Genomic DNA, 14,075 nt, shown 5'->3' on the forward strand with positions numbered 1-14,075 from the left:
ATTGAGAGGTGCACATTCTACTTTTTAAATGCCAGGTTTAATAGGCAAAAGCTCGTTGATGCCTAACAATTTTGTGAAATTGTGCAGATCGTTGGAGATGCATCGGCTGTAAAGAAGGCAATTCGTGTCGTAGCTCAGCGGCTTTATGAGAATCCTGCTCATGAACATATACAGTTTGCTGCATTAGCTCCACCTCGTTCTGCAGCTGGCAGGCCCCTTTCACCAGAAGATATGGATGTTCATTCCAGAAATATCATGAACGTGCGCAGGAATGTAGATGTACATCATCAAAGGCCTTTCACATCATTTGCAGATTTAGAGACAAGCAACTCAAGCCATTCCCGTGATATACAGAGTGGGGCACATGATATCAGTTGGACAGCGAGAGGTAGCAAAGATGAGCTAGTCTTTCGCCTTCTATGTCCCAATGAGAAGATTGGGGGTATCATTGGCAGGGGGGGCAATGTAATTCGTGGTTTGCAAGAAGACACAGGTGTTAGGATTAAAGTTTTGGACCCTGTTACTGGCTCAGCTGAGCGCATTATTGTCATCTCATCAGTTGAGGTACTATTATTACAATGTTTTTTTTGATATTATGCTTGGGCATTTTTAAAAACGGGCTACTCTTTAAAGTTCCTTTAGTAGTGACACGTGTATAGCTTCCTATTTAGATACTTGATGTTTACTCTTCATTTGTCAAATACTTGAAACCTTGGTTTTTTTGGTATTATATTTGTGCATTTTAAAAAATGGGCTATTATTTGAAGTTCCTTTGTAGTATACATGTGAAAACTTCCTATTCAAATACACGATGTTTACTCTTCATTTGCGAAATACTTAACTAAGAAACCTTCGCTTAGGAAATCTGAGAGAGAAAAATGATATACAGAAGGCCAAAGTGACCTATGAGACCCAAAAAGTTACAAGTGGTGAATCTAGTACATTGTCTGAGTACAACTAAAAAGGGGGGGGATTTTTTGAGAGGGGGGGGGGGGTCACACGAAATCCCTCATCGGTCGGTGACGAATCTCGTCAATATCCTCCATAGTCAGTACTCTGACTGGGCGCCTCCCATGTCGAGCTAGGGTGATCCGATCCTCCGCGCGCGGGAGAGAGAGAGAGAGTGAAACCGGCCCGTGGGGCGGTAGGCGTTGGCTTTCACCCGAAATTCTTTACTTTAGACACACACACAGAGCACTTTGCAAAGAGAACCTGTGACGGGAACTAACACTTGAATACACACACGGCTCGGAAGCTAGAATGCCCCAAGCAGACGCCGACAACCTGTAGGCCCCAAAATTGGCGCCATTTTCGGGATATCTTTATTCTTAGAGAGGGAAAATTACAAAGTAAGGTCCTTGGAATCCTTTGTCTATATCCAACTAGATACCACTTGATTTGGCCAAAATTCGGCAGCATAACAGTCCCAAAACTTGCGCGAAACCAATTCCCTTGCTGGAACTCACTTCCACTGGCATAAACCCTCTGATTCCTGCCCAAAAACAGTAGATTCAGCACGCTGTATTTACTGGTTTTTGCCCTGTTTTCAGCCCCAAACAGTCCCCTAACTGTCCTCCGCTAGTGGGGCACTATTCCCAATGGTTGGCGTCCGTCTGGCTGAAAAAAAGTCAATTTACAGCGCATACACAGCGGTGAAAACGCACTTGTACGGTGAGGTTATGACCCTCACCGGTGCCTGCTTTGGAGTAGCAGTTAGCTACCCCCGTTCTTGCTCAAGGAGGCTCTTGCCTTAGCACAAAAGCATGAAACCACACAGCTGTACATCAGTCAAAGGAAGAGCCCTCTTGTGGGGCATCACATAATTGCATGTAGGGGAGAGAGAGAGCAGTGTGTAGTGTGCAGGTCATCACTCCTAGCACCACACTGTACATAGAGAGGAAAGCAAGCACTCCATAGCTCTTAACCTGTGATAGGTTCTCAATGAAGAATCCCCCCAGCATAAATCGAGCGTCCCCTCTTCTGCCCTTGACCTGTAATGCAATTGTGAACAAATAGATGCGAAAAGGAAAAGATTTCCATGTCTGCCAAAACCTACGTATCGCTGAAAACGCAGCAAAACCGCCCTGTCAACACGCATGTGATGCCTTCCAATGCTGAAAATGAGCTCCTTGGTCCAAGGTAAAGTCATGGGAAGCTGAAAAATGGAGAGAAATGGCTGAAAATCATAGTTATCAACCTCCAAAACTGCTCCAAAAAGTCAGTTACGAGTTCTCTTCTCCCAGACTTGGTAAATTGGCCATAAAGTGCCACTTGGCACTCCTACATGCAATTTCCCCGCATTGGGCTTCCTGCTTAAAAATCTCTCAACTGGTGCATCAGTTGACTTTGTAGCAGAGTAATAAGATGTTTTCGTGGTCATACCGAAGGTAATGACGCCAACACATTTCACGACCCAAAAGAGCAGTTCCCTAATTTTTAGGAGATGCTTCCATTGGGCTCCCATTGGTCATCTGACCATCTATCCTCATTGGGACCGCATCCAAAAGTGCATTGTGGCCCAACTGTCGGATACTTTCTGTTGGTAGTCCCACCTCGACTTTATGCCTTTATTGAGTTCACTTCCTAGTATCCACCAACTTGCTAAGTGCGACGAGGGGACCTACATGATCTTGAACTGAGCCTAAACATCCTTTTTGTTAGGTGCAGCGGAATGAATGTTGTATTTTCTCAAGATTAGTGATCTTTATTGCTCAAGGTTCCTTTTAGTTCTTAGGGAAAGAGAGAGCTTTCCGTCTTGTAGAGTTCTGTGGTCACGAACAAAGTGAGTGGATTGTGCGTGCAAGTGAATGAGACTGAGAGAAGGAGAGAGAAGAGATACGACACCAGAGACGTTGTAAAACCCTTCTCCGAAGGCCCCACTCTCGCCAACGAGAGTGGTCTACTTTGATTGCACAAAGGTGTACAATGTGAATGCAATGGACTGATGCAATGGGACTATGCCGATGACGACGACGGTGATGACGACGACGATGGCTGAAATCTGAGATCTTCTAATCGCTGAATTTCGGGACTGTTTCGGTGGTTGAAAATGACTGTTTTGGCTGCGTTTTCTTGGCTGAAAAATGAGGTTTCTTAGGGCTGAAAACTGATGGTCTTTACGGGCTGAATCTGCTACACTTTAGGTGAATGATGCCGGTCTTAATTTGCTGCTGAAATCCAAAAACGCCAAGGGCTGAAATTGGTCCTTCTGTCGCCGGGATTCTGCAAATGCAAAAACGCTAGGCTGATCTGCTGTGTCGTGATGACGCCGGGGCTGATCTGTTGTGCACAAATTGCCAAGGCTGATCTGATGCAAAAACGCTAGGTCTTCTGTGGAGAAAACGCCAGAGTAGTCGCAGGGGTTGGTCTTGCTGAGAAGTTGCCTGTTGAGCAAGGTGCTCCTGCTGCCTCTTCTGCCAGAAAGTGTGAACTTTGGTTTGCTTATATATTAACTTAGCAAAATTGCCCTACCGACTTTTGTAGGAAAGTCACTTAAAAATAATAAGTGAAAATCCCAATAAATAGAAAATAGGCTAAATGCACTGGAAAATTCCCCTAACTGATGCTAATGGATTCTGATGGGAATTCCGATGATCATGCTGTGTGCAACCGGAGGATATGCATCTATGCTAAGTGACTGGGCATGCACGGTCTATGAATAGACTCACAAAAATGCGAGATCACTGGTAATCTAGACTTGACTGAACTGACTGAACCCTGCTATGGTGTAGCTTGTCCACGGACGCATAGGGTTGGAATGTGTCACGTGACACTTTTACTTTACGAGTTCCAGTGCTGACCAACTTCCCGTCGGCAGGTGAAACTACCATTCACATTGGCCTTACAATGTCCGACCATTTGCAACTTCAAAAAGAGGGTCTCAAAAACTAAACAAAAATCATTGGAAAGAAACCAACAACTAAGGTTAGCGGTTGCCACGTCCTTGTGAGATACCCCCCTCTTGAAATCGCAAACGTCCTCGATTGCATACCATAAATACATGCCATAGATGATCTTGTGTGGTAAGCACCCTTTTATCATCGCATGTATCCGCAAGAAAGACTGTCAAAACATGTGTACAAATGACTTAATGAGACCTTCATACTTTTGTCAAACTGTACACTGCTATTGCACTGAATCCATGAGTACATTTGATGTGCTAGCTCTATCATTACCCCTCCTTTGCACACGTTGGGTTGGGGCATAGGTAGGTTGTAACCCAAAGGCTTCAAGGTAAAGCTGCAATACATTTGGTGACTTTGACAGTTCATGCTCTTCCATCCACTTTCCATCCATACGTGGATAGTTCTTGAACTTCACCACGTAGCATCTTGCAACCACTCCCTTAACTTTTTACCTGTGCAGGAGGCTCTTGCCTCTAGAGGCAAACGAGCATAATTCCACAACATTGACGTACCACCCACGACCAAGCAAGCTCAAATTTCAAGATGATTTACCAATGCGTCATAGAATCCAAGCAATCGCCTTAGAGAATCGGTAAGCAGCGTGTCACTTGGCAGACCCACATCACTCCCGCGGGAGATCTAGTGGCCAATCTACCACCGTGAGACCTCTCCCTATCTCATCTTGGTTCATACTTGCAAACCCTAAAAACACAGCAGAAAATCAGTCCTAATTTGACCACTTTTTGGCAAGGTGAACATGTGGAATTTCCTGTCTGTCCTGTGAAGAGGAACCCTCTTCCATAATGCCCTTCCCTTTGTCGGCCGCAGTATAATCCCGCGTTCTTGTACTTTGTGTCTCTACCTAAAACAACCGAGGCTCACGCTTTGAGGAAAAAGTGATTGATATCCCGGCAATGGAACCTTGAAACCGGCCCGTGGGGCGGTAGGCATTGGCTTTCACCCGAAATTCTTTACTTTAGACACACATACAGAGCACTTTGCAAAGAGAACCTGCGACGGGAATTAACACTTGAATACACACACGGCTCGGAAGCTAGAATGCCCCAAGCAGACGCCGACAACCTGTAGGCCCCAAAATTGGCGCCATTTTCGGGATATCTTTATTCTTAGAGAGGGAAAATTACAAAGTAAGGTCCTTGGAATCCTTTGTCTATATCCAACTAGATACCACTTGATTTGGCCAAAATTCGGCAGCATAACAGTCCCAAAACTTGCGCGAAACCAATTCCCTTGCTGGAACTCACTTCCACTGGCATAAACCCTCTGATTCCTGCCCAAAAACAGTAGATTCAGCACGCTGTATTTACTGGTTTTTGCCCTGTTTTCAGCCCCAAACAGTCCCCTAACTGTCCTCCGCCAGTGGGGCACTATTCCCAATGGTTGGCATCCGTCTGGCTGAAAAAAAGTCAATTTACAGCGCATACACAGCGGTGAAAACGCACTTGTACGGTGAGGTTATGACCCTCACCGGTGCCTGCTTTGGAGTAGCAGTTAGCTACCCCCGTTCTTACTCAAGGAGGCTCTTGCCTTAGCACAAAAGCATGAAACCACACAGCTGTACATCAGTCAAAGGAAGAGCCCTCTTGTGGGGCATCACATAACTGCATGTAGGGGAGAGAGAGAGCAGTGTGTAGTGTGCAGGTCATCACTCCTAGCACCACACTGTACATAGAGAGGAAAGCAAGCACTCCATAGCTCTTAACCTGTGACAGGTTCTCAATGAAGAATCCCCCCAGCATAAATCGAGCGTCCCCTCTTCTGCCCTTGACCTGTAATGCAATTGTGAACAAATAGATGCGAAAAGGAAAAGATTTCCATGTCTGCCAAAACCTGCGTATCGCTGAAAACGCAGCAAAACAGCCCTGTCAACACGCATGTGATGCCTTCCAATGCTGAAAATGAGCTCCTTGGTCCAAGGTAAAGTCATGGGAAGCTGAAAAATGGAGAGAAATGGCTGAAAATCATAGTTATCAACCTCCAAAACTGCTCCAAAAAGTCAGTTACGAGTTCTCTTCTCCCAGACTTGGTAAATTGGCCAAAAAGTGCCACTTGGCACTCCTACATGCAATTTCCCCGCATTGGGCTTCCTGCTTAAAAATCTCTCAACTGGTGCATCAGTTGACTTTGCAGCAGAGTAATAAGATGTTTTCGTGGTCATACCGAAGGTAATGACGCCAACACATTTCACGACCCAAAATAGCAGTTCCGTAATTTTTAGGAGATGCTTCCGTTGGGCTCCCATTGGTCATCTGACCATCTATCCTCATTGGGAGCGCATCCAAAAGTGCAATGTGGCCCAATTGTGGGATACTTTCTGTTGGTAGTCCCACCTTGACTTTATGCCTTTACTGAGTTCACTTCCTAGTATCCACCAACTTGCTAAGTGCGACGAGGGGACCTACATGATCTTGAACTGAGCCTAGACATCCTTTTACTTTACGAGTTCCAGTGCTGACCAACTTCCCGTCTGCTGCAGGTGAAACTACCATTCACAATGGCCATACAATGTCCGACCATTTGCAACTTCAAAAAGAGGGTCTCAAAAATTAAACAAAAATCATTGGAAAGAAACCAACAACTATGTTTAGCAGTTGCCATGTCCTTGTGACAAAGAGAGAGAGAGAGAGAGAGAGAGAGAGAGAGAGAGAGAGAGAGAGAGAGAGAGAGAGAGAGAGAGAGAGAGAGAGAGAGAGCTGTGTACATTTTTCATCCTAACCCTATTCTTTGAGCGCTGTTGTTGCCCCAACACTAAAATTACGACCTCTGTTGCAGAGCTTACCTTATTGCCATTCCTCGTTTCGTCGCCTGGCTGCTCACTCGAGGCGTGCCTTGTTCATCGCCTACACATGCGCACATAGCTTCTGCTCTGTGTCTTGAGCCTTGTACCACCGTGTTGCCTCCATTGCCTACTCAAGCACGCCCACCTAAGGCTCCTATTGCAGTCCAACATTGCGCCTTTGATTTGTTCTTATGATTTGTAATGCCTTGCATGAGAAATCCTAAGGGATGAAATCACATCATTAGAAAAAGGTGATGGCTATGACGAGTGTATTAGAAGCAAAAAAGGAAGAGAGATATTTTTAAGCGATAAAGTCGAGAAAAGCGTATCTTTAATTTGGTGGCCTGTCTTGTAATACAAAAGAAATACGGAAAGAGGCGCCAAGGTTTTGGGGCCAGTGCTTCCGAAAGTGGAACTCCGCCACTCCGTGTCTACCGAGTGGATTCCCTTTGTGTGTGTGTCTGTGTTCAGTTTTTGTTTGAAGTGCTAAAGTCTGTTCCTGTTCTGTCTTATCGGTTGGCACATGGTGCTCCTGCCGGTTACACTCTCTCTCTTCTCCAAGAGAAATGAGTGGTCTTGTAAGGAATAGTTGTTGTGGGTCCACTTTGGGGATACATAGATGTAGGAACTTGCGTCTGCAATGTCTCTCAGCTGCAGAAAAAGGGCTTAGTGTCGATTGAGTGACATTTTCGAGAGCAATGACACGAGCATTTATATTGTTACAGGCGTGGACATTCCAAGCGAGAAATCAATAGCAACACACGAACAAAAACTTCAAAATCAGTGAGCTTTAAAAAATATATATATATATATATATATATATATAGAGAGAGAGAGAGAGAGAGAGAGAGAGAGAGAGAGAGAGAGAGAGAGAGAGAGGGGGGGGGCACGACAAGGTTCCACGGCTAGAAGCACTGGCCCCAAAGAATGGCGCCCCGTTCGGTATTTCTTTATTATTGATCACATCAAGGTACAACTCCTAAGGGTCCTCTGCTCTCAGACTCTGCGTCCATATGCTCTGCAGAACGAGGCCCAGAGCTGTTTTAAAGTTATAAGGGATGCCCAAAGCAGAGCCCCAAAAGCAATCAGGTTTAAAAGCGCTAAACCCCAAAAGCGTGGTCCCAAAAGTTAGTGCTGAAATTAGCCAACGTGATTTGCGGAAATCTGTACTACCTGCCACGTCATCATCGCAAAATGCAACGGCCGTTCGTACAATTGCCACGTCATTTGCGCTATTTACGGTGAATCCCTCCAGAGTTCAAGCCTTGGGTTTTTAGGGTTTTTGGCCCCATGGCTTTGAGTTGGTTGGTTCGGTTTCTCGTCTACGATTTCTCTTCCAGTTGGTCATGCCACCTCATCACTGTGACATATATTCTGGATACTTCCCTCAAGAGACAAGAGATGAACATTCGCTTGAATATCCTTATTCTCAAGAGTAGTCAAACGTTGATCCAAATTTTGCAATGTAGTTGTGATCCATTGATAAAGTGCGTGAGTAAATGGAATTTGTGTCTTACATGAAGTACCCTCATGGTGCGTATCAGAGCTGGAGGAATCCATCGTGAAGCTTTGAATCAAAAAGCTGTTTTTTTGCTAAAAAACCTCTTATATTGAGGTTTATCTTCTTGTTATGGTGGTCATGTCAGCGGGGAGCGTTTATAAGATTGTAGGTGATGGCGGGATCGTGGGAGTGAGAGTGGAGGCTTGGGAGAGAGAAATGAGAAGTCATGAGAGTTTTTTAGCTCTCTGGAGCAAGTTTTAAGTGTTTGTAGGTTTCACATATAAGTGAGCTCTTTTTTAAGGAGGTTGGGCGGCCAATTTATTTTTTTACTTTTTATTTTTAGCTCTCTGGAGCAAGTGTTAAGGTAGGTTTCACATACAAGTGGGCTCTTTTTTAAAGAGGTTAAACAAAAAAACGCTGAATCTTAGCTTATAAGTAGAAAACATGACTTGAGAACTGGAGATGGGGTGAGGTGGGTTTCCTCTAGCACCCATGTGGGTGTTGTGCGCTCCAACATGTGCACACACTTACCCTTGGTGATTGATTGACTCTCCCTCTCTCTCCAGAAGCAAATTGACGACTCTCTCTCTCTCTCTCTCTCTCTCTCTCTCTCTCTCTATCTATCTATATATATATATTTGTAGTGCACGCTGGAGTTTCTATCTTCTCTACACTGCAATTCTCCCTCCCTCTCTACCCTATGTTGGAGTGACGGTCACTCTCTCCTTTTCTACAGAGAGAATCTCTCTCTTCTCACCAGGGAAATAGAAGGAGAGTATTCCTGTACAAATACACAGTGAGTAATTAATCTTTGAATTGTGAAAAGGAGCAAATTTAATCTACTTGATCGTTTTTTAATCGAAAATCAGAAAAGTCAACCGAAACTCATCAAAATTGGGTTGAGATTGTCTGATTTCAGCCAATTTTCAGCTAACGCAGCTATGGAAACATCAATGTCCATGTAATTTCAATCAAATTCAGCAAGTGCACATGTAATTGGCTGATTTTGATCACAAATCAGCAAAAGCACATGTTAACTCTTTGTTTTTTCTTAAAAAAAAACCAGTAAAAATCAGGGAATATACCTGCAATTTTCAACTGTGGAGTTGCCCACAAGAAGAAAATCAGTAGTTTAATGTGTTTCGATTAAAAAACTACATGAGAATTTACCTTTTTGACTTGACTTTTAGCCATAGCTGTGCACATAATGCATTCCGTAGCCAAGCCGGCTCTGTAATCATGAGTCGTTTTAAAGGGGGGATCTCCTGGCTACCTGGACCGCCTATGGAACATGCATTGGACCAACCACCTGACCATAGCCACCATCCGGTACCACCTTTCTAGTCAGGACCAATGTCCAAGGACGTGTGCGTGCACTTGTAAGACCGAGCGTCCCATACCACCTAGCCTCACCTCCTCGAGGCGACCTCGTGCACTCTTAGCTTCACAAACTAACCACTAGCACTTTGCCAGTGGAGGGCATTATCTACAAATGAGGCCTCGGCCTCTTTGTATAAAAGTGACCGCCCACATTGGTCGGGCTACACTACGTTCGCCCGAACATTGGATACCCATCTGGAAGGTCTCATAGACTAGATCCCCTCTCCTACAATGAGGGCATAACAAAGCTGATAAGAAACATCTTCTGAAAAGCAATCTTTATACTTCTCTAGAAATTTTAGATGCGCTTGTGTTGATGCATGTCACAAATTGCTGGCGTGGCAAAGCCACTGAAGAATGGAGCAAGCTTGCAGATCCCGGCCGAGGGGCATAAACCCTAAGAAGCAGCAATAGAAGAAGTAGCAGAAGAAAAAGTTTTACCAACTTGCAAAGTCTTACCGAGTGGCCTATTTTTGAAGAAGAGTTCCCATCAACTTACGGTACTCCGTCTGATGGGGCCCAAGTGTCTAGAGCTCAATAAAATAAAGCAGCACAAACACTGAAGACTTATGTGCCCAGTTGATGATGTGGGTCTCGGGATTTTCTCTGGATTGTGACGTGGCAGATGTACGGAAATTTTCCGCGTTTTACGTTGATGGTGCTGACGTGGCAGCTGTATGGATTTTCATGAAATGACTTGGCAGCTTTTGGTGCTAGTGCTTTTGGGACCAGATGCTTTTAGAACTTGAAGCTTTTTATGTAATTGCTTTTCATGGCCAAGGGCCTTTAAATATGAGCCAAGGGCTCATTCTCTAGCACTCTTCCGGTGAAGCTGCAGAGTACCGGCATTGTAATGTGTTCAAGCAATATGAAGAAATACCGAAAGGGGCGTCGACGTTTGGGCCAATGCTCTCTTGGGATGGAACTTCGCCATTCTGTGTCTCGTGTGTCGTGCATCTCTTTCAGTTCAGTATTATTTGAAGTGCTTAAAGTTGTTCAGTCTATTCTATTTCGTTGGCACGGTGTCCGTTTCCGTTACAGAGATCCCTCCTTGGAAAAGAGTAATCGCTCACAACATATCTCCAAAACAACTTAAGTTAGCTCAAAAATTTCCGAGGGTCATTCCGGGAGAATTTAGTTTTCTCATTCCAAATTGGAGCTCTTGATATCTTGGGTCGTTGACTTCTTTCTCTATGGCGGCCACCACACCTTCATCGGGCGTCACGATGACCGTCCCTGCACCCTTCACCTGGACATATGACTTGACTATAGAGAACCTAGCTAGTATCGAGGCAGCCACTAGACATTACTTGGGCCGGACATTGGTTAGGCGCATGGTGGGCCTCTCCCCTTCACACAGTAGAGTTCAAGAGTGGCTCCATCTGCCCTCGGTGGCTTCAAAGGCCTTGGAGCTCATCATGCTGGGCCGTGGCATCTTTCAGGCTGTGTCGACCCTCTCTACAATCGCTCTCCTATTGTAGCAGGGACCCCGTTGTTGGTTTTAGAGTGCTGGATACCAGACTTTGATGTTGAGGAGTTTGATCGCCAATAGCGGATTCCTCGTTTTATGGTTACCCTCTCTTTTCCATCGCTCCCAGTCGATCTTTTAGGTTGTGTTAGTGGTATAAATACTAGCTTGGGCTTGATTATTGCTGTTCACTAGCTACAAAGATCATCACACCACGGATATAGGTTTATGCTCCGGGAGACACCCATTTCTCGGATACAGTACGACTTCACGATCCCGCCACAGAGCAGGTCCGTCTACAAAGGTTGGTGGACACTGGTCGTCCGGACTAGTGTCTTAGATGCCATCAGTTTGGACACATGGTGAGAGAGTGCCCTTCCCACCTTCCTTGTCGCCCTAAGCCACAGAATCTCCCACCCCAGAGTACGCGTAGCCGAGGGTTGGCATAAGGCCCCTTATCGCCATACTTTTCGCCGGCACCGCCTCTTGCAGCGCCACACCCACCACTTCGACAACTTGCCTCCCCGAAAATCTTAGTTTTAGCTACTCAACTGACTCAGTCGATGCTGGGCATACTCTCTACCTCGTGGCATCCGCCCAGATCTACTTCACATTTAGCTATGGGAATTGACTTTCCACCTTTGCCATCTTCACCAGCCCCTCCCTTCCATTGCGCCCCCACCCACTGACACGGCAGTTCCACCCCATGCCACCCACCCCAACCCCCCACCCCTTACCCATGGTACATCACCCTCCACCTCTTCTGTGCGCCACACCACCCCCCGCCGTCAACTTAGCAATTTTCTAGAGCTGAGTACAATGGTGATAACATTGGTCCATTTATCGGCCGTACATTTTACGGCGTGCACAGAAGGAACGCTCTTTCCTAGGTAGTCGGCAAAGTCCCATGCTCTCCTTGTTTCTACCTTTTGATGGCACAAAGACTTGGACAGAGGTGTCTGTGATGGATTTTGATATTCGCCACACCTTGCAGGCTATCCAAACTTGGGCAGGTTGCATTCCGTCATGCATTGCTACATATAGCCTGGCATGGAGCATAGCAGCTACAGAGTGGCTACACACTATTGTTCACTATTGGTTCTGTCGGTGGACCATAATATCCCGATCCCTCGCACCGTGTGAGTATGGTCGGAGCTCTACACTAGGATGCCCTTCTGACTTCTTTGGCTCTTGGTTTACAACTGCTCGCTCCTTTGCCCCAGGCCGGCTTGTACGACCACTTCCACATGACGAGGGTGCGCTTCCATTGGCTCTTGTCCAAGGCTTCGGCCAGGGATCAAAAGAGCTCAGCATTGATCCTCAATCTTGTAGTCACAGTTGATGTATGTCTTTGAGGTTCTTGACTCATCATTGATTGACACATGGATTTACATATTGTTCCTTGGAATGTCAATGGCTTGTATCACACTAGTGTCGATGGTCCTAGACAGAATTTATGTTGTAGAGATTTGAGCTCTCACGTAGACCGAGATGTGGATATACTCCTTGTGCAAGAGCACGAGTTATGTATAGATAGTTATCGTAGATGTGGCAAGTTATTACTTGGGGATTCTCATACATTTTGGGAAATTGCGATCGGACAACAATATTCTAGTAGTGGAGTATGCATTTCTGTGGGACTCCGGCGCCATTGTGTAGTGATCAGGGTGCTTTAGTACATGGTAGAGCGATGTGGATTACTCTAGAGATTGATGATACCGCGGTTGGTGTGTTATGCATCTATGCCGAGTTTTGGCAGCAGATTGTAAATGTATTTCCTATTGTGGATTATTAAAGACCACTAAGGATTGGAGAGTCATTCAACTCCCATCTTTACCATATGTAGCACAATGTGAGAGAGATGCTTGGGATAGATTCTTTTTGCAGTTTTTGGTACAAATGCTTGACATACTTCATCTGAGGATCACACTCCGCAGAAATTGCAGTTTGTGTTGGGCTTTAGAAGGCAGTCCAGTCGTCTGCTCGAGCGACTAGATAGATTTTATGTGGGCCCTTGGGGAGCATCTCATGGTTGGATAGTTACGATTTGGCTTGGCATAGTGCTCTCTGATCATGCCCCAATTTCTTTGCGTTTGAGATTTGAGACCTCCTCTATGTCTAGACAAGGATCGCACATACTTGACTTGGTGTTACATGATGCTTCATTGTTTTAGTTGATTCAGGATGTTTGGACATGCACTGTTTCCGTTGACCCGGCTTCCCATCTTGTTACATGCATCATGGCGTCTTTTGAGGCTTGTAGAGAGACAGCTACAGAGAGGTGACGAGGCCTGTTCCGCGGGGAGCGAGTGCAACAAGACTGTTTTAATAGCATTCACTACCAACTGCAGGAATTTCTAGGATGAGTTCCCGGGAGAGCGTGAGGTTGACTGTCACCAAGAGGTGTACTTTTCCTGTTGCCTTCCGTAAATAAGTACTAGATATTTTTATTTATTTTTATTTTTACTTGTTTCCCCGGGACCCTTGAAAAGGTGCAAGTGTACATTGCATGGCCAGTGTGAAACGGCTGCGGCTGAATAGGTTTCTCACATCGGGAGTCTGGGTCGGTCAGTCTGGGACTGGTCGGGCCAGTTAGCACTGAATTCTGATGAGTATGGAAGCCTGTTGCGCCAAATGAAGTCTGGGCCACTCGGAAAGTCACTTATAACTTTATAAGTCGGTGGGAACTAGAAAATTAACTCAAAAGGGGCAAACTGGACACATGGCGGCTTCTGGAGAGTTTGCTACTTCTAGTTGAAGAGGGGGCGCCCAATTTGAGAGAGGAGGCTGATTTTTGATCATAAGTGAGCTACAGTGTGTGTGTGAGTAGTGGGTGCAGGTCTACAGCTTTAATGGAAAGCTTGCCTTCTCCTCTGTCTCATGTAGCGCGATGACTTGCTCTCGTGCATCTCTCTCTCCCCTTTGGCACATATGGTAATGCCCCACTAGTTGGGCTACTCAGATGAACATGTACAGTTCTGGGGGTTTATGCGCGTTTGCTAAGGCAAGAGCCTTCTGAAC

General features: G+C 45.6%; 1 protein-coding gene across 3 annotated transcripts in view; it reads left to right on the forward strand.

Annotated features, from left to right (window-relative positions):
- Positions 1-14,075, forward strand: part of LOC147440426 (RNA-binding KH domain-containing protein RCF3-like) — a 146,448-nt gene that overhangs the window by 48,211 nt on the left and 84,162 nt on the right. For all 3 annotated transcript variants that reach the window (XM_086530164.1, XM_086530163.1, XM_086530162.1), the window contains one exon: positions 88-564. In XM_086530164.1, the coding sequence (XP_086386290.1) occupies positions 88-564 (477 nt within the window). The remainder of the gene's footprint in view (positions 1-87; positions 565-14,075) is intronic.

The sequence above is a fragment of the Adiantum capillus-veneris genome, chromosome 15 (assembly GCF_014529385.1).
Source record: "Adiantum capillus-veneris isolate H3 chromosome 15, ASM1452938v2, whole genome shotgun sequence".
Classification (NCBI taxonomy): Eukaryota; Viridiplantae; Streptophyta; class Polypodiopsida; order Polypodiales; family Pteridaceae; genus Adiantum; species Adiantum capillus-veneris.